At 39.5% G+C, this 27,391-nt stretch overlaps 1 protein-coding gene across 1 annotated transcript; it reads right to left on the bottom strand.

The window, feature by feature from the left end:
• Window positions 1-2,155: 2,155 nt before the first annotated feature.
• Window positions 2,156-27,166, bottom strand: LOC148033891 (uncharacterized). Its single transcript, XM_087680971.1, has 5 exons — window positions 27,148-27,166; window positions 15,061-15,218; window positions 14,508-14,630; window positions 13,960-14,118; window positions 2,156-2,200 (listed from the first exon to the last, which is right to left on the bottom strand). The coding sequence occupies exons 1-5, from the start codon at window positions 27,164-27,166 to the stop codon at window positions 2,156-2,158; spliced, it is 504 nt and encodes a 167-aa protein (XP_087537097.1).
• Window positions 27,167-27,391: the final 225 nt, after the last annotated feature.

The raw sequence follows: 27,391 nt of genomic DNA, 5'->3' as shown, positions 1-27,391 counted from the left end.
GGATGTCTAGAAAGCTCTACCCAGCACTCCCATGGAATGTTATGGTGTTACACGAGCGGTGAAAGAAAACTAGCCTCTCTCACAACTCGATAACAAGATGTAAAGGAGTGCCGGTTAAGGTATTTGACCTTGTCGTACGCACAATTCAACTATAAAATTTAAATATTCGATAGAACTCACAACCACACAAGACAACTCACAAAGTAAATATCCAGAATTTTGACAACAATCAAATAAATTTTATTCTCATACCTTGATAGCCTCGATCTGAAGCTTGGTACAACAAAGTCTGACTTCTTCCTTCTCCACAATCCATGATAGCACATCCAAGGATTTCTCACATGCGACCCTCCTCTTACATCTCTCACAAGATGACAAGTAGATACAAGGGAAGGAGGCCCCTAACTCTCCACTCTCCTCCCCTTTTATAGATTTCTATCCACACTCACACACGTTAGGCTTTTTGCTTTCAGCTTTTGGCTTTTGCTTTTCTACTATTTTTCACTATTTTCGTTTTTTCTGCTTTATACCTGTTTGCAACTTGTTTGGATCATAACTTTGTCATTTGAACTCTGAATATAGTTGTTCGGGTACTCAAAACAATCGGAATGCATCTGATCGACAAGCCTAAAAGGGCAGAATTACGAAATTTGATAAAAAATGAGCAAAAATACCGATAATCGTAAATTGCATTATTTTTCTCCATCTTTTATCTTGGACGACTTATTCCCTTCCTTGGCCTATCATTTTTGTAATTGTACACACTTTCACCACACATGTCCTCTTTTCTTCAAGAAATATTCGCTGACGATGTAAAACGTACGATCTCTTCCTTGGATCCTTAAGTCTTCAAAATAAATATTCTCCGGATATGAACCTGTTTTTTTAATGTAGTGTGCCATAACAAGAATATGCTATGAAAGAGAACTCCGTGCCCAATCATTCATCATTTGAAAAAATATGCAATGTTGGATCCATGATATGCAACCAATCAGTCGATGCTACACACAAAAATTATGAATGCACTGAAGAAGTTGTGCCTAGCCTATCTAGATGTGATTGTGCGTCATGCAAGATGCAAATAGAATTCATTATTAATTTAAAATTCCTTATCCTCACCTCTCAGCTCTCATAGAAAAGATATGATATACTCCGCTCCACCCATCCAAAATCTCACGATCACTCTAGGAAATGGTGGTCCTCAAGATGTTGACCAAATATGAACAACGCTTCTCACAATTGATGGCATCCTTCACGACCCTCTAACTCTCCCAACCACCTTACACTCTCAACCAGAGGTTCCTAACTTTGCGATGAACATCCCAAATGGTGCGTGCAAGAAATGTGCATTGTCGAAGGGATTTCAAAAAGGCAAACTCGCGACCACAGAGGACCTTGACTAATTTCAGGATAGAAGATCAATCATTCGAATCAACAAGATGAGAGGATGATGCCAAGTCTCTGTTTTTATTTCTGCCACCCAATAATTAGCGATAGTCTTTGTAAAGAGTCTTTTAAGGACATCCATATTTTCCTTCTGAATAATGACAGCTTGATAGAAAAAGATCTCTTTTTCCTCTTCTGCTCTTCATGGTGTTGGACATTTCTTTGAATCAGTGTTGTAGCACCTTTAATAAAACCCGAATCAGGCCTTTCACGTTAAGCACAGTGTTTTGCTCACTGTCAAGTTCGTCAGTATTCTTGTACATTGCATTCAGGTATGGCTGATCAAAATTTAGGACAGTTTCAATTTCCCCTGTCTCGACAGAGTATGTAAACCTGCAAACATGAACTTCTCCATGACTTTGTTTTCCCTTTTTCAAGCCTGCTGGAATACCTGCTTTTAGTCATGCTGTCATGATCCTCATTACGAACAACTCTGCATTTTCTAACCACAGATTCTATCGTCCAGGAATCGAAGTAGTTTGTATCTTACGATTCATTGGTCAATGTTCAATGGATTGAAAAGGCCTTATGTTTTATTGTGATGGAATTGAGCAAAAGTTATAGGGAAGGCGGAGGTCGATCTGTCAAAATCCTGCACTTGCTTTGGCTCAATTGGCAATCCTATCTGAGCTATTCTCACTTTCTCTCTGTATCTGTCTGTCTGTCTGTGTTTCACATGCGTACGTCTGCACTGTAGATAGCCTACAGGTCACTGGACAGAGAGATGTTGCGACTTGATACGGTTTGCACCAGCCTAATGAAAAGGGTCATACACTCAGATAACACACTCAGATAATTCTCTCTCTCGAAGAGTCACTCCCGGTGCCCAGTCTTCATCTGAAATGCATGTTAATGATTCTTCGAGTACTTGGATGCAGCAACACTCATTTACATCTTCATCGTCATCACTTCGTTATGAAACTCATCTTCTTTGTCTTCTGCAATGCTACCACCATTTCCTTCATCGTAGCTTCCAAGAACCAACATCGATGTCACAATTCGTCCCCAATCATTCAGCAAGCTGTTGTCTTCTTTCTCTTCCTCGTCGTCAATACTTGAGTGATTTTTTTCTTTTTCCCCCAGAAAACTAATTCGAAGTTCTCTTCCTTGCCCACTGAGGAAACCTGACGAGATTTTGATTTGGTTATGCTCCTATAGAAGCTCTAATCTCTCATGGATGTGCGGAATTGATCTGTGCAGTGGCTATTATACGAAATTTTCAGTCCAATGTTCTTTTCCTATATTGAGTCAGGGACCTACAGGGTTCAGAATCAACATTGCCCCCCTGAGCTTTTTGCATCCGGGTTATTTACTGGATTCATATGATTATTGGTACACCCCTCGATTCAAAAGAGTGGGAAGGAAGTCCCCTGTTCTTCTCGTGTTCTTGTTCTGTCGCTTCTTCCTCCGATTTCCTTCAGCCCCAAAAAAAAACCTCTTTCAAAAATAGGACACCCTTTCAAATAGGATCCCTCACTTTTCCTTCCCCAAAACATAAATGACACAAAGCAAAGCAGTCAATAAATCTGATTGTATACCCTGCCCTTAGGTTTCCACCACTTGTAAACATGGGTCTGCCCAAATATAAAACAAGGCACTAAAGAAGCTCCTATCTCAATTGCACCAATACTCTGCTTCAGATAAGCTACCTCACGATCATGTTTCATAAAGAGCATCTCTCTAACACCTCCAGGAATCAGAACACAGCAACAACCCTCTTTTAATAAAGCAAAGAACCTTTCATGAAGCAGACACTAGTCTCAACCAAGTCCATATGTCTCTTAAAATAGGAGTCCTAAAACCCGCACTACTTGCCAGACCCTCAACTTTTTAACTGCAGAAACCTCCATTGCAAAATCCAAGGTAGATGGTATTTGATCTTCTAGTGCTTCTGAAACTGATCCAAACTTCCCAAACATCTCCATTACTATGCTTTCAAACTTCTCTCCACTATACTCGCATGCAGAAAATAAATGTAAACACGACTAAGTATGTACAAAGTAACAAAACACACAACTTTTGGGTGGATTTCACACCTCGAATGCGCAGCAATACGACAGCGTGCTCAATGACAGGTGCTCTCTCATGTGCGCGTGCATCTAAGATTTACTGCATATAGTTGCAATGGACCTCATGCCGTGCTAGTGCTCAATAATGGTGCAAAATGTGCATAATCCCAATCCATGGCATGGAAGTATTTGATAAGAACAGGAGATGACCCCTGAGTGCAGTGCATCAATAAGTACAATGTGAAGTGCTCGTGAACCCATAATCCCTGTGATGTGTAAGAGTCTCAACAAGAATACATACCTAGCTCCTCAATGTTCGGTAGCTAATAGCAAACTCCAACTTTATCCTATTAAAAAAAATACCAAACTTGACCAAGACTATCCAGTTTCACACTCAACAAATCAAACAAAAAAACAGAAATAAATACTAAGCTAGACAAACACAATAAATCGAATTACAAAACAACAAAACAAACTGTCACACAACAACTAAACTAGCTAAAAATCAAACATAACTATAATTTGACTAGGGGATTTTAGTTTTTAGAAAAATGCTTGACAACGGGGTTTGCGATCTAGGGCTTTCCACGTCTGCCACGTAGCGGAAGTATTCCGGCCGTTCCCACTTAGGATCGACCTGAATTTAGGGTTTTCCTTATTGGTCATTTCCTAACGGCAACTAGCGTCAGACCCAAGCAAACTAATTTACGCAGAAATGCTAGGTCCCAAGCGGATTCATGCTGCACCTGGTTCAAGGAGAATGGGAAACGAGAGGGATGCAAAGCTCCACCTCTCTGCCATAAGGCATAGTCCCATTTGTTCCCCTAAAACAACGTAAATCGGGATCAATCATAACTCTAGGTCAATGCTTTTGTTGTTTGTGTTCTTTGACAATCTTCCTGCTGTCCATCGTGATTTGAGAAAAGTTCCTGATCAACCGGGACTACCCATCCGTAGAACGGACCTATAGCCACATCCATCACACTTTCCTCGAGTTGTTTTAGTTATTAAATTACCTAGCACATTTAGTTGGACATGTAACAATCAGCTTCTTTAATTAACCCATTAGGCACTGGTTCTTTCACGTAATCATATCACTTTGACATAGAAGAACAATGTCAAACAAGTTCCTTATTAACAGGTTATCATATTTATCTTTGAAATACAAAAAGTCGAGCCCGTAGGCTTATCCACAATCCGCCTGAAGGCTATCCAGCAATCCACAGGGATCACTAATCCAAGTTTCCGTCCGTAGACTAGTATGCGGGCCTCGAGATCCAATCCTGAGTCACATTAGCCTCTTGTGCAGGGCCCAGAAGGCAAGGGATTTACGGCCAGATCCCCCCTGGCACCCAAGCGTCCTCCTGTTCCAAGTAGCGCTCAACGGAGAGACCTCTCGCGGTGGGTTCGGTCCACTTTCCTGGCGCGGTTAACAACCCTCTTGGTTAGGGTCAGGCAGGCAGTCGAGGGTAACTGAAGCTGCCTCTCCCTTCAGGCCTTCAACCTAAAGTATTAGATATCTATTTATCTTTTAATTCATTGATCAAACAAAGCCAAACAATGCTCTTAAATTTGTAACAAGCACAAACATATCCATTGGTCGTTTTTATTGGTAAACTGCAAAGGAATGAATCCTCCCTCTCGAATGCGTTCAGCACTCGATCCGGGATGACTTGCGACTTGGCAAGATCCCCTATATCCTGGGTTAGGGCATACCCTATTAACCCGACTTAGTCAAACCTTAAGTTCATAGATTATTCCAATTTATCGACTGGTCTTTTGCTTCCAAGCGATTATCTTTACTCAAGAAAGATACTATATTAGGATGATTATTCATCCTCTTGCAAGATAACTTGCGTAAGGACCTGCCAACCTCATTGCGAGAATTGGCCATTCCCTTGTGATCCAATCACAAGATCATATGACTCCGCACTTGTTGCACAAGAGTCGCATCGAACTATGAGACTATTCTACTCATCGAATGGAGTCACAAAACAATCTGTTTCTGATTACATTAGGCAGACGTCATCAGTCCTAGGGTTCCAAGCTCCATCTCATAAGATTCTTAGAGGCAAACCCTAGATCACTTCCCAAATATGTTTCACTGTCCTTACATTCGGTGAATGTGGGCAAGTATTTAGGGTGTAGGAGTTTCAATTTTAGCAATACATACGATTAGGTCACGTATTAATTCCTAGTGAATTTCTTGGAATTTAACTCATTCAACACGAGTAGTCTGTGGTTTAGGTGTTTAGGTTTATGCCAATTTGTTTAACTCTTGAAGATAATTACATTATCATTTCCATAAACTCATGACTCGTTGTCTACGCATAAATTGATTTTCAACCCTAACTTATCGATTTAAGGTCAGGCATAGGTTAGGTTAATTCCAACTAATCTTCATATAACTTGCGAACAAAACTCATGCTAAACAAGCAACCTTTTACTTGATAATTTATGTAGTTGACAAAAGATAATTGCCTAGAGTTATGCATTGTAAGAATCATTTCATGCCATGCACTTTCCTAAGGATTCCTAGCACTTCCCATGATGATTCATTGCGAAGAGGATATGGCTTAATAATTCGATATGCAGTTTACACTTCCATGTTTAAATGAAGTATACTATTTTAATTTTGTTTTATAACAATGGACATTAATCTAAATTTTAATTCATTGCATTGCATAAAGCTATTTACTAGAAATACATTTATGCTCCCTTTATTTTGCTTATTTTATTGAAATATTAATGACTAAATTCCTCCGTTGTGAGCTAATTTTTCTAAAGCATTTAAGACGAAAAATGCATCTTATTTCCAACAATTATCCTTGCACGATTGAATTATAACAATACCAAATAAAAATTAGAAAGAAAAACCTGGACTTGGGGTGAGATGTCCACGTGGATGCTAGGAGACAACCCTCCTGTGACAACTGCACCTTGGACTTTGTTAGGAGGCATCGCAAATGCAGCCTTTTCGTCGTGGATGCAACTTTACAACTCCTTTTTGAAATTCCACCGTGGCTCCCTTTGCGATAACTTGCTCCATCTGTTGGAAGCAGCTTTAGAAGGCTTCCTCCTTGAAGTAGGGATTTCAAAAAAGAGGGTGTTTCAAGACCATTCGCGAATAAGGCCCATTAAAGCCATGGGAAAGGCTCAATGGCCTTATAAAGGCTCACACGAAAAAGGTGTAAAACAAAAGGGAGTATAAGGGTCCTTAGGGAGGAAATTTTGTGGATGGGGTGTTATATGCAAGGGCACGTGAAGGCTTTGAAATTTCCCGGGGGGGGGAGGGGGGGGGGGGATAGGGGGTGTTTTGACAATCCCTCATGAACCACAGATAGGAGGGAAAAGAAAAAAAAGACATGAAAGGCCTAAGGGAACCCTTAGGGAGGCATTTTGAGGGGGTGGGAGAAAAATCGGTTAGGGAGGTCTTAGGAGGGAATTTAGGGGGGGGGGGGGTAGTCTTAAGGCTATAGGAAAGGGCCTAAGGGGGGTTTAAAACATGGGGGGAGGAAAAGGCCCTTTGGGGTAACCTTTTATGGACGGGAAGCCCCTAAGGGAGCCTTAGTGAGGAATCTTAAAGGGGGCCTAAGGAGGGTTTTAAGACACGGGGGGGGGGGGGGGGGGGGGGGGGAGAATAAGACCTTTAAGATCAGACTTCTTTTAGGGGGAAAGGGGGCTTATAGAGCCCCCTCCCTTAGAAGCTTTAGAAGCTTCTGAAAGTACGTGGGGCAGGGGGGGTCCTTAGCCATGAAATGGCGGCGGTGACGTGACGACGGTAGGCTAAACGACGCTGAGTGGTGGCAGACGGCGATGGAATGGTAGCGGCCTCTGTAGCAGCAGCTCAGCTTCCCAGGGCGGACTGACGGCGACCTTCTTAGCCTCTCCCTCCCTCACGACTCCATCAGCAGCACGGTGAATCAAACCTCTCTCCTCATAGCAACAGCAGACGGTAGCACTCCCTTCCCCTTCCGCTTGCATTCCCCCCTCATTTAAATAGGTAAGGGGAGGGGGATCCTCCCTCCCCTACGTGGCGATGGGCATGGCTAAGAGCCCAGGCAAGCTCTAGCAAGGAGCTTGCCTCACTTGCTATTCCCCTCTTCCTCCAGCTCGACAGTCGGCTGGAGGAGAGGGGAAATAGTTTTTTTAAAAATTTGCTTAACTAAAAAAAAATATTGTCCCTATGAGGGCTTTCGTATGGGAATTTCGGATTTTTGGAGTTGTTACAGTCTTATTCTCTTGGAAATTGCAAAATCTTGTATTTTTGAAATTTCACACCAAAAGACGCCACTTGTTTATTCCTCGACATTCATTTTTTGCACCTCTCTTTCTTGTGGTTCTATTTTCTTCTCTATGATAGTGTTGCCCCGTTTAGGGTTCCCTACCAAAATGTTTACCAGTACCTCTTCTAGCAATACAAGCGCAACCCCACCATGCAAGTATAAACTTACTATTTAGTTAGATCCTGTCTATTCATCTTGGAGGTGTATACACCATCGAGCATTGTTGGACAAGGATGAAGCTAACGGGTTGTGATTACAAGGAAAGAAGAATATAGACTTATGGATGGATAAAAATATTTGTCCTCCGGACCCTTCTACAAGTAAACATCCTCCTTTTACAATATTCACAACTTAAGGTATGTTGGAGATGGTTGTGATGGGATGCTTGGCTCTTGCATGAGGTTATATTCTGCATGTTTTACATTTAGAGAACAAATGCATGAAATGAAGGAAGCATTAACATTGGCACACAAAACTATTTCTGAGCTAAGGGACAAGGTTGATAATCTAGAAAAATCTAAATATTCATTGTAATAAAAATTATTGCGCTTGAAAGAAACTCCAATAGGATTTAGACAGAGAAAAAGACTACTTAAAAATATAATGGACTTGTGTAGTTGGGTGAAGAAAAGGAAACTAAATCTTGCAAAGAGACATGTCTCTAATATTTCAGGTATTAACATTTGAGAGAATGATGAGAGGATTAAGATTATTAAAGAAACCATGACAAAGAAGGACATTATAAGGATTCTTAAATCACCTGAAATGTAGACTTGAGAAGCCAAACTTTGAAAGAGTTAGTGAAAGATTTAAAAGGAACAATTAAACCAAATGAAATAGTCAAGACATGTGACAAAAGGGTATCAATCGTAGAGGCTATCATGCTCTTTCTAAATTGTGGTTTACAGATCTTAAATGTCATAGAATAAGTGCATTTGGTTTGCCTCAGCCTCTTGCAGTTTCAATTACTAGGACATCTATGAATTGTAGGATTCCAGATGTTTTTGGAGAGTATATCCATACACAAGGATCTATGCCCTATGAAAAACATAAAACAAAGGCCTTTTTTGAATACAACACATTTAATAATATTTGGATTAATCTTAAAAGAGTCCAGATTGCAATGGTCCATATGTATAAATTTAATGTCCAAGAATGTGGTTGTATTTTGAAGTTCACACTAAAATTGGATGAAGCACAGATTCAAAAGGGACAAAAGATAGAAAGAGTCAACATCTATATCATGAACAGGGCATTGGATTACAGTATTGGTAGGGAGAAAGAACAACAGTTTAAGATACAATTAGAGATGGAGCTTTGGTGGATTGGTGTGGCCCAAGTACCAACTGAAAGTCATGAAATCTTGAAATGGTTATTCTCTCATACAGGTATTCCTAATATTATAAAGTCTCAAAGTGAAGGTGAAATGTTGATAGTCAATGGTTTTGGTAGTTTTAATGTTGAATGGCATATGAGTGCTGACTTAAAAAATATCAAATGTATGCTTGGATTAAGTAATGGGGCCAATGCAAAATATCCTTTTATTTATTGCATGGAGAGTTTGGGATCCAAAGAATGGAGTACTTTGTGGCCAGCAAGAAGAGCCCCGACTCAGAACTCTATAGATTTGAGCAAGTTCAAAAACATGAATGGCTTGTGGGTGTTGGGGTAAAAGGCCTCTGGGCCTACCCATGTATACTGTGACCGCCCATTCTTTATTGATATATAATATGATAGTGCAATAAGGTTGTTAGTTCAATTGGACATCACCTACATTGTGTGTGCTCTTCTCTCCCGTGTCTTCCACTTCTCCTTCTCCACTGCCATTGCATCTCCTTCAACCGGTATCATAGCGGGTCTTCAAGAGCTCATCGCGGCCTTCCACACGAGGTATGAGATCTTCATTCTCACTCAGTTTTCAGCTCAACAGGGTTTTCACAGGTTGTGGGCAGCCATAGCTCACACCTCTTGGAGCTTCCTTCACCTGGATCTTGCTTCGAGCCTATCAAGGCTTGCTGAGGCTTGGTGTAGGCCTTCTTTGGCCCCCATTTGTGCCCCCTTTGGGCCCCATTGTTGACATGTGGGATAGTAGACCCCCCAATCAGCTCACGTTTTTTTTTTTTTGTGCCTATTTCAAAATCTGGCCCAAAAATCACTCTTTTTGTCATACCTCGGGCATTCGGAACCTGATTCAGGCAAGGTAAGAGTCTAAGTTGGGGTTTTGGCATGCTCCGGACGCGATAGTGATGTTGGATTTGCCAAATTATGATGACAGAATATTCTGCAATAGATTTCATGTCTGACACATCATGTATTTGTATGCCTATGGACAGATCTGGGATATACTTACTGATTAGTGGACTTGGATAGTACTTGGGATTTACAGTTATGGCTTTCTTGCTCCTCTGTTGTCTAGCTTCTATGCTAGTTGGGATCCTGTTGCCCGTCCATGTTAGAGAGCAGATGCTATGTATGCTTACCCGTCTATGCACATGGTCTACTGTTGTATACCTTACAGAGCCACTTATTTGGATATTGTTGTATAGATGCTTGGACTTCACCTGGAGCTTGACTCTTGCAGGATGCTTTGCCACTTGTCGGTCTTTACTTGACTTGGATGTTCCTTGATGGCATGATATACTGTAGAGCTATGCGTATGCATATGGTTATGGGCTGATTTCATGGCTGAATATCATATGCTCTTATGACATATGTTTTATGCTTTACTGTACTGTGGTTGGTTATGTCATGCAGTTGGCTACGACTCTTCTTCATGTGGGAGCTTTTGCATCCTTGATTGATGCCTTTATGTCCTCCCATCCATTGAGGTTTCATGAGCATTTGCAGCATGCTTCTACCACTGATGTACTAGTAGATGATTGTCTTTATGAGCAGGTTCCCTATGTTGGGACAACCCTCGACTACTTGAGTTCCGTGGATGCTATGGATAGCCCTATTCATGATGACTTGGATTCCTTGTCATCTTCTACAGGTTCTTCTACTTCGAATGTTGTTTGCTTCCATTGTGGGAAGCTTGGGCATGTTCAAAGAAAATTCTTTAGACGATTAGAGAGTAGCATAGGTAGAGACGAACTTGACATGAGCAGAGAGTCAGCGATGCAACATGTATTACCACTCTTTCTAGTGGTGAGGTACATGCAGTTACCCATGATGATGTAGTTGAGCATGTCCTCATGTCATCTAGTTTCCCTACAACTTACTTACTCAATGATCAGGCCATGCCTTTGATTGGCTTTTCAACTCTATGGCATCTTGTCATGTTACCCCTCATAGAGTATGGTTCTCTTCTTATAGGGAGGTTGATGGATGTATTGATCTGGGCCTTGAGTAAACTTATGCTATTGTTGGTACATGGAACATACACTTAGCTTTGCCTAATGGGACTTCTCTTATGCTTAGGGATGTTCTACATGTTCCCATGCTCAGTAAGAGCCTGATTTCTGTCAGTGAGTTGCATGATGTAGGTTACTCTGTTTCTCTTCAGGATAGGTCATGGAAGATCTGTCATGGTTGCTTGGTTTTGGCCAGAGGTTCTCGAGTTGGTTCTCATTACCCAGTACATGTCTCTCATGTGGGAGATTCTATGGTTGCAGTTATCCAAATATCACATGCATTGTTATGACATTATCGCCTAGGCCATATGTACCATAGAGAGATGGAGATCTTGTCTCGTTTAGACTCATTGCTACCTCCTATGTCACTTACAGATCTTGATGCTTGCCTTGATTGTACTCTTGGTCCTTGCAAAGCCCCCTTGGCTTCTGGAAATCGTATGAGGCATGCTCCTCTAGATCTTGTCGATTGTGTAGTATATGGACCTATGCCTTCCCAGTCACTTGGTGGAGTGTTGTACTTTGTGACCTTTGTTGATCATGCTACCCATCGTATTTGGGCTTTTCCCTTGGTGTAGATTGAGTATGTTGCAGTTATGCTTGATAGGTTTATGGATTCTGCTGGTATCAAGCCTAGGTGCTTGCAGGTGGATTATGAGAGTCATGCTCTCTCTCCCAGCTTTCAAACCTCTTGTCAATAGTATGGCATTGATTTCTTATGCCCACGATATTATGGGATTGCTCATGGCATGTGTCTGACCTTACAGGCAAAGGTTGCTTCTATGCTTACCACAGTTGGGTTGTCTTATGGATTTTGGGCTAAGGCCCTTATGATAGCAGTCTATTTGGTTAACAGGATGCCATGCTTGACCTTGGATGGTATTACACCCCATGAGGCATGGAGTGGCATGCAACCCTCCTATGATTACTTGCCATTACAGCAAGCTGTTTATGCTGAAAATGAGGTACTTATTAGCCTAGATGACGTAGCTATGCATAGCAGTCAGGGCTAGGATGTTGGTGGTTAGTTGCTAGACCCCTTGCAAGCTCATGAGAGCCGTTTTCTTGTAGTTTTGCAGGCTAGACAACCAGCCATATGTTAGTCTTCTGCTTCGCTGAGGCCACATGTAGTCTTGAGACCCCGTAGGACAAGTGTCCGGGATGTTGGCCCTCTTTCAGTGATTGACTCTAGAGAGTTTGACTGCTCTCCGCCACTGTCTTATATGTGCCACGCTCATGCTATGCGCAACTCTGATGCTTTATAGCCATGCACTGATGAGTTATGCTTGCTTCATGAGAAGCATTCTTGGATTGCTCCGTTGTATGGAGCTGCGGGATCGCTTATCTCCTGGATGTCATGGAATCGAGGATGCTTGACTCTTCTTCTGCAGAGGTTCTCAACACTTCTTGCACAGCTCACTTTTAGATTGGGCATTGGGTGAGATATTATGATTCCTCACCTTGTCTTTTTCTTTTCTTTTCTTTGTTTTCACTCCCTAGCCACATTGGCCTTTTAGTGGGAGGTTGTTGGGGTAAAAGGCCTCTGGGCCTACCGTGTATACTGTGATCGCCCATTCTTTATTCATATATAATATGATAGTGCAATAAGGCTACCAGTTCAGTTGGATAGCACCTACATTGTGTGTGCTCTTCTCTCATGCATCTTCCACTTCTCCTTCTCCACTGCCATTGCATCCCCTTCAGTGGGATCCTATTCTCTCAATCTCTCTAAGAAAACTTCATATTTGTACATTACATGCAGATATTAGAATAATTGATAAGTTGCTTGACTATGCATATTCAATGAAACCAGTATCTTTGTCAGATGACTGCATTGATAAATGTGAGGCTTTACTATCAAAAATGGGTTTTCATGGAGGTCAAGTTTACTTGAGAAATGATCCAATAGCCTTAGGGAAAACAAGAGAGGTCTTAGCAGATGTCTCTATATGGGGGGTGCAAAAGCTAGACGATTTCTAAGAAATCATACTGGTAAACAAATGAACGCATTGTGAGAGTGCTGGAGAGAGTTGTGTGCAATCACAACAAATGTGGCTAGCACACCACAAATTGCATTCCTACGAATGGAGGTTTGGAGACACCTTGACATATTTTTAAAAATGCTAAGGGAACGAAAGATAACATCTAACTATTCGGAATAGTACAAACCTTCAATTATGAATCTTGTTCAAGCAATTAAGGAAGCTTGGGGAGAAAATGATATTACTTTCTACTTGGTAAGATAGACATAAATTTGAACCTTTTTGCTTTGAAAACAGGGTTTAATGATTTAAACTGATTATTGCTTGTTGGGTTGTCACAACATATTCTTCTTATTCATGGGCCTTATTTTGTGGAAGAGCAACGGCCCTTAGCAACTCACAGTAGCCAAGGTATGGAGAAATCTCACTACCGAGCACGTATGTGTTTCTTTCAGAGCACCAGACATGGAGGAGGAGCAAGAAAAACCAATGCCCTTCAAGAGTTATTCAATTGGTTTTTTCAAAGATAACTTCAAAGATCGAGAACACATAAATGCAGTGGAATCTAAAATACTGATACTATTTTCAAAATATTATATACAAAGGCTAGCTTTTAAGAGCCTTTACATCCTCATCCTCCTCAAACATTTTTCCTCTATAACATAAAAACTTTCTTCTCTTGTATCTAGCTATGGATTTGATATCTGTTTTGTTTGCTGCTAAAACATAAGATGAGCATGCCAAGAAGTATCCAGCCCTGGAGGTAGAGAAGATGGGACCATAACCAAATATTTGAATGGCTATTGTCTTTTCCAAAAACATAACTTTGTGCGCACTGCAAACCTGAGTATCCAAGAATCCTTGTAAGTGCTTTAACACAGACAATTGGCCATGAGGCCTCCTCTGAGAAAGTGCTATGCAAAATCAAGAGAATATTGGGATCAATCTTTGATATATAATGCCCAAGTGCAACATCCTTTAGGGAACTACCACCAACTCTCGATCCTTTGGCTCTTCCCAAGAAATTATCCTCATCTGCAATCTCCAACTGTAAAAGCAACAGTCAGAATGAAAAAAATAAAAATATATATGTGGTTCCACAAAAACAAAAGAATGCATTACCATTTGATTTTCATCACTCTCAAGTTTGCTTGGATTCCATAAGCTAATTGATGTCTCCTTAACATCCTTGAGCTCCTTTACATATTCTGACTCCTCCCTTCTGAAATTGGAGATTCCAAGCTTCTCTTGAAATCGGTCAAACTCTTTGTCAGTACCCTGTAACTCTCTCTCAATATCTTTAACCTTGCTTAAACATAGGGAAAAAGCATTTGATGCATCTATAAACTTATCATCAGATATTTGAGTATCTAATTTAAATAAGTCCTCCTTGGACTCATTTTCAACATCCAGTATGCCTTTTGCATCTACAGATGCCTCTATAATAACTGCCAAACAATAATCTTCTCTCAAATTGAAAAGAATTTGGAGATCAAATAATAATATGTACTCCTTGTCTTTAATTGGAAAAGTAGGCAAAGATGGAATGATAAGGCTTGAAGGAGTGTTAGATGGCTCATCAACCTCTATAGTGGTCTCTTCAATTATTGTCTCTGCTTTGAATTCAGCAACATCCAGGTCCTTTGCAACTAATGCTTCCATCTAGGTTTCTAGTTGCTCCTCAATATCAACTTCATCTACAATCTCTTAGAAGGCAACAGCTAGATAATTTTGAGGTTTCTTTATGCTTTTCATCAGATCTTAGAGGATATTTCACAAGGGAAAATACAATGAATGCAATAGAATTAAGCATAAGCTTGTATTTTTTTGGGTGTAAACAACATAACTCAGGTGCATAAAATCTATCAAGAGAATGATAACCACATTTCTTGGTAAACAAGGACTTCTCAGTGCCTGACCTTCCAACAGGGGCGTGAACATACTCCTTGGAATCCAACTGAACAACAGGATATGCCAACTCTTCAAACTCTGCAAAATCTTCCTTAATAAAGTCATTTGAGAAATTAAGAACTTCATCAAGGTCCCACTCTAGATTGAAAATCTCCCTAGCTTTTGGATAGAAAGCAATGTCAATATTGTTTTCTATGAGAAAATCTAAAAGCTTCTTAGAGGTTGTGACATCTATAATTTAAGACAGCTCTAGAATCCTCACATGAGACTTTGAATCCTTTCCCTTCTTTGGATCCTTCCTTGAACCTTTAGTTGTCAAAGACATATGAGATGCTATTGAAACATCAGAGGAAACTGACTCCTTTGTCATTGTGGACTCAAGGACTCTTTTCCTCCTCATAGATGTGGAGGCAGACATGTGTGACATCTTTGTACCAAACATCTTTTTGAGATTCAGTAGCTCTAGACTGCCTACCTATACAATGCGAATATCAAGGTATAAGCCTTTTGAAGTGGTACACTTGCTCTGTGTTGGAGGAGTTACGAATACAATGTGATTAGGTGCCTTTCGGAATCTCCAAACCCTAGCATCGTGCCATTTCTGTGAGAGTAGGAAAATGAATGATGTACGAGTCAAGAATACGACGCGATAGGAAGAAAATCAAAAGCTTTCTATTTATCTTCTCATGATGTGTTGGATGAGCTAGGAATACGACACAATAGGATTGTGCTTGTGGTGGGGACAACCTTGATGGAGGGGGTGACAGAGTATGGATGGAGGGGACGACATGGAGATTGAAGGCAGAGTATGGACGCAGGGGTTGATGCAGGTTACGTGACAGAAGGGGTGTCAGTGATGAACCGGGAGACGGAAGGGGTTGATGTAGGGGGTGACTGAGGGGGTGATACAAAGGGTGACAGAGTGGGTGATGCAGGGGGTGATGGAGACGGTGTCGGAGACATTCGATGCCCGAGGAAACAGGGAAGAAAAGTGCATGAAAAAATTTGGGTGGCCTTAGATAGGCACGAGAGGGGAACAAGGAACGTTCTAGAAACCCTAATCAAATGGCCAATGAGAACATGACACGTGGACATTAGCACCCGCGAGTATATAAGAACTTCTCAATTGGTGCAAGCGTGATTTCACACCTTACATCACGACTGTCATTCGTCCGATAGTTCTGATGTATCTGATCGACAGAGGTGCCGTATGTCCGACGTTAGAGGTGCCATACATCCAATGTTAATCACGTCGAAAGCTATTGAGTTGTCCAAAACAACACAATAGAATACTTCAGCAACTAAGGCAAGAACCTTCATCGCGTTGTATTGGAGCTGTGGAGGTGCTAAGTTGTTTGAAACAATGCGATAGTATAAATCAGAACTTCTGCAATAACTTGCATCACGTGTTGTAGCAGAGCTATAGAGCTTCTTCTTGTCTTCTTGCACACTGCACTCCAATGGGGAAACTTATGCATTCATGTTGCATTGGAATCCGCCAATACGAAGTGATTAGGGCAAAGGAGGAACTCAAATTCTCTTTATCGTGTTGTATTGGTCCAGCCTTTATTGCAAAGCAAGGAGGAGGAGTTTAAGGCTTCCATCTAGTCTTTGCTACGACCCAATGAGAGTTATTTGTCTTCATGTTTAGCTGCCCTATTGCACTGTGTGGGTTTCAATTATCAGGACAAAAAAAACTACAAGGGAGGTCTTGGTGAAGAAATCTTATGAAGAAGGTTATGAGCTAACTGTTGAGGAGACGTTTGCAAAATTGTTGTCCCTGTTACACCAGCTGGTAAAGTTTGTTCATGTGAATCCTCAAAGAACAAGTTATGTGGTGAGTCTAAACCCTCAGCTTCTCCTCACTCTCAGGTTCCTAAGGAAGCCCCTATGAGGAAAAAGAGAAATTCAAGATGGTTTTACATGCATAGGTGTTTTGCAGAGATTAGGAAAACTCAAAAGTCAACTAGTCACCTCATTCCTTAGGCTGCGTTTTTTAGAATGGCCAAGGAGATATTTGATAGGTTGTCCTCTGTTGCTTCTATGGTGGATGACATCAACAAGAGATGGCAGTTGTTTTCCCTACTATGCTTGCAAGAGGCAACATAGGATTTTTGAATAGATTTTATGAATGATGTTTATATTGCAGCTGCCCATGCACATTGAATTACATTAATGAATAAAAAATTTAGTATGGGTAGCAGACTTAGATATAGGTTTGACAAGGTTTTGAAGCCTCTTCCATCAATTGATCAAAAGGCATTTGAAATCCTCAATGTTCCACCCAGGAGAAAGTAGAAAGAGCCACCAGCACCACCCAAGATTGAAGAGGTTACCCATTTGTATCCTACAAGGGTTGCAAGTGAGCAGGAGGTTGTCTTGGAGGAGAAAAGGAAAGAGGTTATGGAAAATGAGGATTTGATATGGCAGAGAAAGATTTTGTCTCTTGGCCCAGTGAACTACGAGAGGATGGGCAAAGTGTATGGCCAAATGGTCGTGAATGTTTGTTTATGTTAGTCCTAAGAAACAAGACTACCTCAGCATTTCTCTAGAGGATAAGATCCTATTTGAAAAAAAGGATTCTCAACTAACAGATTCAGTAGTTTTTTGTTGTTTGAGGTAATGTCTTTTGCTTCTCTTTATTTATAATGAATTTTTTCAAGGGTCCTTATGTTGCACTCATTCTCTTATTCATTCTTTACTTTGTATACATGGCATATGTTGCTTCTCTTAGCATTGATATTGCTAAGGGTATATTTGTTATCGATCCACTTCTCTCTGTGGGTTGTTTTCAAAATCTGATTCGAATATTGCAAGGTTTTTTAAGGACTTCGATAGTGTCACAAACCATCATATTTTTTTTCCATATATTGAAGGGTATTTTCTTCAACGTTCTATCTCTTGATGATTTGTCTTTAAAGCTATTCCTCACTTGTGTTTTGGTTTGCAGAGGACAGTAGAGCCCTAATCTATATCAACATTCCTACAAGAGAGGTCATTTTTATGAATTCTCTTTCAGGAATCCATAGCCAATCAAAGATGTATTGTAAATAAACACTCTTTAATTTATCTTTTATTCGAAAAAGTTTATAGTATTCTCTAATAAGTTAATATGTGTAGTGCTGCTAGAATTGTTTATACCCACTTGGACACCATCTTTCAAAGCATTGTTGATCCTCAGAGACCTTTCAAGTTTCTACTTCAAGAGGTCCCTTTACAAAATGGCGTACATAGTTGTGGCTAGAGAGTGGTTTCAAATGCTTCGAGGATAATAGATTCAAAGTTACTAAATGTAGAGGGGGTGAATGTAAGTTTCCTATGCTTTATCCTTTTTATAGTGAAAGTCTCTTGCGACTTCAAATAACTTATGTGCTGTGCTATAGTGCAGAGACTACCTTGAGTCATACATGTGGTGGATACGTGAGAGGTGTATTGAACTAGTTTTAGATAGGACAATTACACCGATGGACCCAGATTCCCCTCCCCCAGCTAAAAACTCCAAAGGACAGGCAACAACAAAGGGCAAAGGCAAGAAAATGGCAACCACCCAGAAAAAGAAGTCTCCAAGGTCCAAACAAGAGGGGCCCAAAATGAAGGGCATGCCTAAGCTTTCTCCATTGAAATTTAGTCCATCCCCTCTAAAGCCCAAGGAGAAAAGAGTGCCTGAGGTAATTAAGTTCTTCGAGTGACCAAGGAAAACACCTACTACTAAGAGGAAACTAGTGATAACGAATGAAAGTATGGAAGATGAAGCAACTTTTCCAAAGAAAGAGAGAAGTCTTAAGGATGGAGAAGCTATAGATCAAGGAGAAGCTAAAGAACAGCCTAAGGATGGAGAAGCCAAAGATCAAAGAGAAGTTAAAGAGTAGCCTTATAATTACCAGTTTGTCTATTTGTACTGAAGTAACATTCCCCTTGTGTACATTTGTAGTGCAATATTCTAAGCCCAAAATGTAATGATATGTCATTTTGATCTTACCCATGAAAGGTGATTTTTTGTTCATAGAATCATAGAGAATTATAAAGCTTGTACCAAGTCTTTCTTATTAAATTGTACTGCAATTTTTTAACTCATGATATAATGAAATCATTTTGGTCCATAAACAACGATTTGTATTCACAGAATCACTGCAAAGCTTATACCAAGATTTTTTTATATAGTACTTATCAATGAGTATAATTCCATGTTTCTGGCAGTAATATTTGTGAGTAAAAGAAAGATTCAAAATTATTTATACTTGCATATTTATGGTCCAAACTCACAACACTAGGAGGCAAACAACTCATACATGATACAAAGCTCTCAGCTCTTTTTCCAATTACAGCACCATTTACCTTGAACTTATATCTAGGAGTAACATTCTCTAGAAACTTCAAGGTGTCTCTTACATCCTTAAGACTCCACTTTGAAGTAATGTTCACCTCCTTTACTTCTTGTGCAGTAACTTGCACTATAAGTTTCAATGTCTTAAAATCAATATCTGAATCTAAAGGAACCCAAGCACCCAATATAAGTTTGTATCTTATGTAATCAAAACCTATGATAAGAGATTGTCGAGATATATTATAGGATAAACCCAATGATTGAGGGCACACATTGTACCTTATAAAGTCACCTTTGTGGTTAGATTCCTTGACTTTCCAACATAGACCTAAAATTTTGTCCAAATTTTTCTTTGAAAAATTTCTGTTTAGCCATGAAACCTTCGTTCGTTGTAAACATGTTGTTTTAAAGCAAGCTACAAAAACATGCAAGGGTAAAAACCACGATAAGCATACTCTTCTTGAGATCCTTCCAAGAGTCATAGCCTTTTGAAAATCTTGAGCAATCTTGAGTTTAAAACTCTCCATTGTTGCTTCATCAAGCATCTCCCAATTCAAAGATGAGAGGCTTTGTAACTGTAGATCTTCAAGGTATCCATACACACCTGCTCTTGAAGGAACCACGTACTGTGCATAATATACAAAAAATTCACTTTCATGAAAAAAAACTCGTGGTCTGATTAGCATAAATAATATATGCAAATTCTTTATGAATGGCATGGAATGTTCCGTTGAGGCTCTCCACAGGTTGCTACTCGAAACTTGTTGATGGAAAGATATCTACAACCAATAATCCATTATTTAGCATATGCTTCAAACAAAACCATATACTCACGTAAACCTCACAACTCAAACTTACAGTGTGCTTGCTGGGAAAAACATTCCCGTGGAGCCAAGTGCATATCTCTAGCCATGTAAACATATTGCACCAAACCAAACCAGCCTCGAGGCATGGTTTTGAAGGCAAAGATATGTCCCTTCCAATGATATTTGATATCCCCTTGTTTTGTTTTTTTCACTTGCGTGAGAGCCCTTGCAAGACGGTTGCATTGTAACCCAATCATTTTGGTGCGCAGATCGGATGCTATATGCTCGCGTAGTGAATGCCGGAAGGTCCCTAAGAACAAAAGAACTCTACTTTTTACACAAAACTCAAGGTAAAAAGCATGCACGACCTTAACAAGAGACCAATTGGATGCAATCTCCCCCCATGCCTTGTGTGAGCGCTTCACAAAGCATGCATTTTTTGTATTAATCATCTTCAAGCTCAAATAATAGCCCAAATTACAAAATAGCAAGCTTTTGGCTTTTGAGTTTGCTTTAGCACAAAATAGAAATAAAGCTAATGGGCGGCGCCCAAAGAGTTAGGCATACCCAATATAATGTCCAAGTACAAATAACATAATCGTGCGTCCATGCGCATACAAAATAATAAATAAATATCCAACGCCTCAATAAATAGGCGCGACAAAATATAGGCGCCATGCCTAAGGTATGTGCCCATCAAAATATAAGTGATAACTCGAATACTCACTATCCTCCAATGCTTTCCTTCGCCACTACTGCTATCTCTACACATCAACTGAAGCATTCACAATCGTTAGTAAAATAATACAATTAAACCGACAAAAGTGAATACCTAGTAGTCTTCAGCTACATAAATAAATCAACTAGTTAGAAATCAATCCTAACCTTAATTTATTACGAGTGGGCACTCTAAACTCATAAACATTTATTAATTTAATATACATTTTGCGGAATCACCCGCTATGGAATACACACTAAATTAATGAAACACCCGAAAAGGATAGGCGTCCCCATCAACTTCTCACACAAAGAATCCACTTTGTGTATGAGCCCCGGTCTATAAAGTTTACAGAATCCACCGTAAAACCTTACGAAATCCACCGTGGCACGGAATCCATCGTGAAATATGCCTCCTGGCATCACATTTATAGTAAATGTTTTGGGCTTCCGTTCTCCATTTGCACTCTTGCTATACATGGTGCAAGAGTTTATGGAACAAGAAGGACGCCTTATGGACGCCATCATGTAAAAGACAACAAATATGTAGACAATGTGTAGAGAAAGAAACCTAAAAAGAGAGGTCAAGGAGACAAATTAAAAATACTACGAGCGCCAAGAACTTTGAAAATTCTCTCGATTTTCAAAATGGTCTTAATTAACTTAATTTTTTCATGTCTTCGTTAGAGGTTTTGACAGCTTTTATTAGTTAATAGGGGCCATTGGGACTACCAAAACTTGTTAGGGTTTGAAGATTTTAGCTAAATAGGAGGGGAGAACCACAAAATGAACTCTACTATCTCAAAAGAAGAGGAGACAATAATACCATATTTTTGTCCACGTGGCAAAATCTCTATGGCCCTTTCCTTACACCATGGATTAACAAAAGTGTTGTTTTTAATGTTTTTCGGCCCTAATCTTAAACTCTGATCTCAATCTTCCACTCCAAGGTCTATAAACAAAACCATAACTAGGAGACTCTTCTAGTCCTCACAATGTCTGTTATTGATAATCTATTTTTTGCATAGCCACACTCTCATGCTCATCAACCTCAATTGCATTCTTCACATTACTATACCAACTACTCATTTGATAAAAAAACAACATCCCTACTAACTTTCAACTCCCGTCTAATAGGGTTATAATATTTGTATCCCTTCTGCTCAAGAGAATATCCAATAAATACACATTTTTTTGCTTTGGGATTCAAATTTACTACACAATTCATCAAGAATATGTACATAAGCATACATCCAAATACATTTAGATGGGATAGGTTTGGCTATCTATCCCATAAACTTCTCTTTAGGTGTCATACCATGTACAACAGTAGTGGGTGTCCTGTTCATAACGTATACAATAATAGCAACTACTTCAGCTCGAGAGTAATGAGACAAGTTTCTTTCTAACATTAATGCATGAGCCACCTCTACAATATGCATATATAGTGACTACTAAATGATATATAGGAGACTATGGTGATTGTTAACTCACATGTAGGATTTTTAACTAGCACAAAATGTGCTAGTACTTGCAAACACATATATGGTAGCTAACACTTGTATGAATGTATATTAATTAGCATATAGATGATTTTGGTGATTGGTAATGTTCACACACTTGATGAAGGTGACTATTAACTAGCATATAGGGATGCTAACTAGTACAATAGTTATAGTTGATAAAGTGCTAACTAGCATACATCACTACTAACTAGCATATGGGGTTTTTAAGCAGAGTAGTTCTTACTACTAGACTGCTAACTAGCACACATGATTGTTAGATAGTAGGCTAGGTCAATCCTATATAATAGTTAGTAGTTGTCTAGTTTATAATCATCTATGCTAGTTAGCAGTGACCTCAATCACTTGTATGCAAATTAGTAGTCACCATAGTCAATTATATGCACATTGTCGGAGCATTTGGGGTCAAAAGTCTACTGCAGGGGTAAGAGACAACAGGGTTAAGGGAGATTCAGGGAGAGAAGTAGATGGAAGAGAAGGGGTTCGAAGAAATAGAAGATGTAGAACAATACTCACCGAAAGAAATAGAATATGTAGAAGAATACTCATAGAGGTGAAGCCTATCAATTTATTTCTACATTATGAGAAGATAAATCTCTTGTATACAAAAATGTGCATAAAATAATACATTCCTCTATGCTGCTCAGATCACCAATTTGATGCTTCCATTGACTTTGAAGGGGGGTAAAATAGCAGGATACGTGCACAAAATTCTGCCAGATCACTCCTTCATCTCCCACTTCAGAGTGTTGTTCATTGCCTAATGCATAGACAATGGATAGGTCAGTTGCAACCCATCTCTATGCTTTACCATGGAATACATTTGACAGATATTGCATGATTCCACATAATGCTCTACATCTTTATACATGTTTTTCCACCAATACTTCTCTTTGATATTGGCAAATGTGCCCCAAACTCCTCTATGTCCAACCCATAAGCTTTCATGAAACTCTTGCATCACTTGTCGAGAAGCCCTATCTCCCAATACACATATTGGAACTCCTCTCTTTTTCTTTACATTTTTTAATAGATATCCATCTTTCAAGAAAGATGCACAAGTTGTTCTCTTAATCCTTTTGAATTCAACTTCAGACCACTTAACCTTCTTTGTCATGAGGTTGAGATATTGGCCTATTAATCATCCTTGTACAAATCTTCCAAAAATTGTGATCTCACTGAAGCATAACACTGATGATGCTTTTTCTTTATTGCCCATCTCTTCTTCATGGTTGTAAGCTCTTTTCTTACTGTTGAAATCCCTATTACAATAGTTGTACCTGCAGTAACAACAACTGCATACTCATTCCATGATATCATAAAGTCATTTTCAACACCTATCACATCATCCTCTTTATCTTCCATCAACTCCTCTTCATCTTCAAACCTTGCTCGTGAAAGCATGTCATCCACGGGGTTTTCTCTACCTGTAATATGTTGAAAATCAAGGTTAAGTGACTTTATATATGCAATCCACCGTAACATGGTAATATCAGGAGTTGAGCAATTCACTATCATGCCTAATAGAGGTAGACAATCAATCTCTACCACTACATGAGCTCCCATAAAATACTCCCTATCACACTTAAGGGCTGTCACTACACCCCAAAGCTCTCTTGTGACTTGAGAATACCGTTGTTGCCATTAATTGAGGACCTTTGCTCCAAACTGAATGGCATACATATTCCCATTAGCATCATCCTAACCTACTGTCCAATGCTAATTGGCTTGTATCCACAATGAGAATAATAGGCTGCACATTCTCATAATTTGTCTCTTTAGTGTTGGGGCTGAAATCAATAAGCTCTTTAGCTTCTGAATTTCTTCGTATGTTGTTTTCCCCACCAAAACTTTTTCCCTTTCCTCAAGAGTTGATATAAACTTTCAACCACATGAGCAAAATCCGGAATCCATATCAAGTAAAAGACACATGCAACCAAAAAACTTCTCACCTCGGATACATTTGAACATGTCTCCCAAAAACTGACTTTTCTCTTGATAGAGTCAAATGTACTTCTTCAGGACGGCTCAAAATCCTACTACAATCAACAATATTATCAGCCACAAATCTTCTACATTCATGATCATTCAACTCTTCATTCTTCTCATAGATATCACATCCTTTGATTGGCACGTCATCAAGAAAGGGTAAGGTCAACTAAGGAATATACTCCCTCAAAACTTTATGCATAGCATTCATCATATGCGCCATTGAATTGGTTGCTCCCTGTGGAAGCATACACATCCTAACTAATCCAAGTGGTGTCTTCATTGTAGTGATATCTTGGCTTTCCAATGCAAGCTAGAACTGATCATATCCTGAATATAAATCACCCATAGAGTAAATTTCCTTGCCTATAAATGCTTTTGCAAACTCATCCAACATTCCTTATGGTGACCTTATTAACTGGTTGTAAATCCAGTATAAACCTCAAAGAACCATTCTTCTTTGGAACATTGAACCACCGATTTGAATATGGAGCTAAAGAGAGCTCCAAAATCCGTATCTTGATCTTCTCGTTCAAAAGCTCTAGCAGCTTAGGCAAATATGCCTGAGGTACTAGAATAGACTTTAGATTCCATGGCACATGAGGTACTATAAAGATCACCATAAATGCAACTATGGTCGGATCAACACATCCAATTTCATGTGGCTAAAATGCAAAGGCTTTCCCATTCCTTGCCAACATCTGCAATAACTAAGCTCTTTCTATAGAGCAGGTAAAAGAAAGCTTGTATCACCAATTTTTAGCTTTTGTAAAGTTTCAACTATAAATTTATGTCATACTCCATGTGGATCCCGTAAACTAGACTATTGAGTCACTTTTTTAACCAACCCATCACTTTCGGGTGGTAAAGGCAAAGCCATAGGTTTAACATTCTTTGCAACAATTTTGTACTTTGTATCCACCCTTGCTTCAACCTTGTTTTGCAGCCCATAACATTCGTGCTCAGCAAACTCTTGAATGAATTCATACATCTCTAAAGTGTCGACATAAATAACCTCTTTTTCTGCCCTATTTTCAGCATTAATTGCTGTAGAAACTTTAGTCAATATATCAACATCAACTAGCTTTGAAAATATCTATGAAATACCTTCATTTGTAGTCATGAAACCATATGTCTTCAGCTCTTTTTCAGCCCATCCTACATATTTCTTTTTAACCATGCACATGGTTGAAATATTCTTAAAACTACCAAGACTACATGCTATCCATTCTTGCAATCCAGACATAAACACAAATTTTCTCTTTCTTCGAGGCATACTTATCTTCCTAGAGGCACTGCCATAGTCTCCACTTACAACAGTGCTATCTAAAAACCCTCAAACTGTCGTGCATTAGAGGTGGCATAGGATTAACCCGCAGCCTATTCCAATTGTGAGGATGATTCACACAAACAATGAGAAACTGTACCGCCTTTGTATTGTCTTTACTTCGAACCTGAGTATATGAAGAACCATCATCCAAGGCTTTTGTTTTGAGCCTTGATTCTAAAATATAGGGCTGCCCCAAAATCACCAAATCACTACATGAATCCTTCACAAAAAAATGATATTCATCCCTAACATCTCCAATAGTCACTGATACATTCGGACAAGCTGCATAAAGATCTCCTAATGAATTGTTTCCTGATCGCATGCCCCATCCCGAATTTACATCAATCGGTCAACCTCCATTCTCATACAAGCTGCATGCCACAACATTGATTTCGGAACCATGATCCAAGAGAGCTATGCAAGGTGTCTCTCTTTCTCCCACTTTAACAATTGTCTCTATTGTAGCACGAGCCTAATGCATTCATGAATAATGACTGCTTGGAATAAAATGAGAACCTTCTTCTTCGTGTGCTTGTTGATGGACATCCCCATTATACATAACCTTCTCTCTATGCTTATTGCTACCCATAAGACCATTTTCAACCACAAGCTTGATATCTACACTTCCATTTAACCCATTTTTAGCATCAGCCTGTTCCAAAACAACATTATATGCATCATCATATTCCCTCTAAAGATGTTTCTCTATGTATTTGTGAACCTGCATAAATGCTTGCAAAACTTCACCATCAAATTGTCTTTTTCATTTCAACATATCAATGATTGCATCATGAAATTCATGCTTTGCAATTCTAAGAACTTTGCCAAGTGTGAATTCCACTCTAATGCCAAGTATGCGATCTTCCAAGACTTTTTTAAGGTTTGTGGCAGTCTCAAGATCTGATTGTAACCTATAACCGGGCTGCTTACCCCTTTTCTTCCCTTCTTGTTTCTTCTCTTGAGATGCATCCTCCATAACATGCTCAAGTATGGATTTTTCAGTCTCTTTTTGCTTCTCCATTTTACTTCATGTGATGTGTTTAGATTGACCTGAAGAGGAAGGACCAACAATGTCCTCGTCTCTTCTTCTCTTTTCTTCCACAAGAGCTTCTTGATTATGAACCTTATCCAAATAAGCATAGGCTAAAAATGAATCTATTGGTACACTCCATCCTGTTCACCCTCATATACTCTGACTTGCATAAGCCAATTCAAACTTTGTTTTTTTTCCATTTTCCATGCAATCTAATGCTTGCATCCAAACAAGAGATTTTGCTTTACCATGCCTCCTTTACGAGCTTCATCAATCCTTTCAATTCTCAACCCATATGTGGCTGCATCCATGGAAAAAAATGTTGTCCTTGCAGCCATATCTTCCAACCTCTTCTGCATGCCATAATTTCTAAAATTTGGCTCTATTGGAAGACCAGTTTCTATTGCATGTATTTTGCCACCTTTTTAAAAGACTAACCTTTTTGCTTCTGCTTCATGGTAGGCTGTACAATCTTGCTTTTCATGATGTAAACTATCACACCAAGTTCATATCCTCTTGTATCCTTCTTTATATGACCTTTGGGCTATTGCTTGCGGCCCTTCTCTTCTACCTTGACATCCAAATTTTTGACCTTTGCATAGATTTTTTTCAAATTCAGCCTCAAGTCACACACGCCTTTGATTAATCCATCCACAACATCACTTTTAAGAGCCATGACCAA

Source organism: Lygodium microphyllum, chromosome 7, assembly GCF_053477565.2.
Source record: "Lygodium microphyllum isolate KBCC chromosome 7, Lygodium_microphyllum_v1.1.10, whole genome shotgun sequence".
Lineage (NCBI taxonomy): Eukaryota > Viridiplantae > Streptophyta > Polypodiopsida > Schizaeales > Lygodiaceae > Lygodium > Lygodium microphyllum.
The sequence above is the reverse complement of the archived record's forward strand: the minus strand, read 5'-3'. Positions and strand labels throughout refer to the sequence as shown.

Coding starts and splice junctions, on each gene's coding strand:
- LOC148033891 (XM_087680971.1), bottom strand. Junction 14,119..14,507: donor CAGTTATTATAGAGGCATCT/GTAGATGCAAAA, acceptor TTACAGTTGGAG/ATTGCAGATGAGGATAATTT. Junction 2,201..13,959: donor AGGAGGCCTCATGGCCAATT/GTCTGTGTTAAA, acceptor CCTTTTCATTAG/GCTGGTGCAAACCGTATCAA.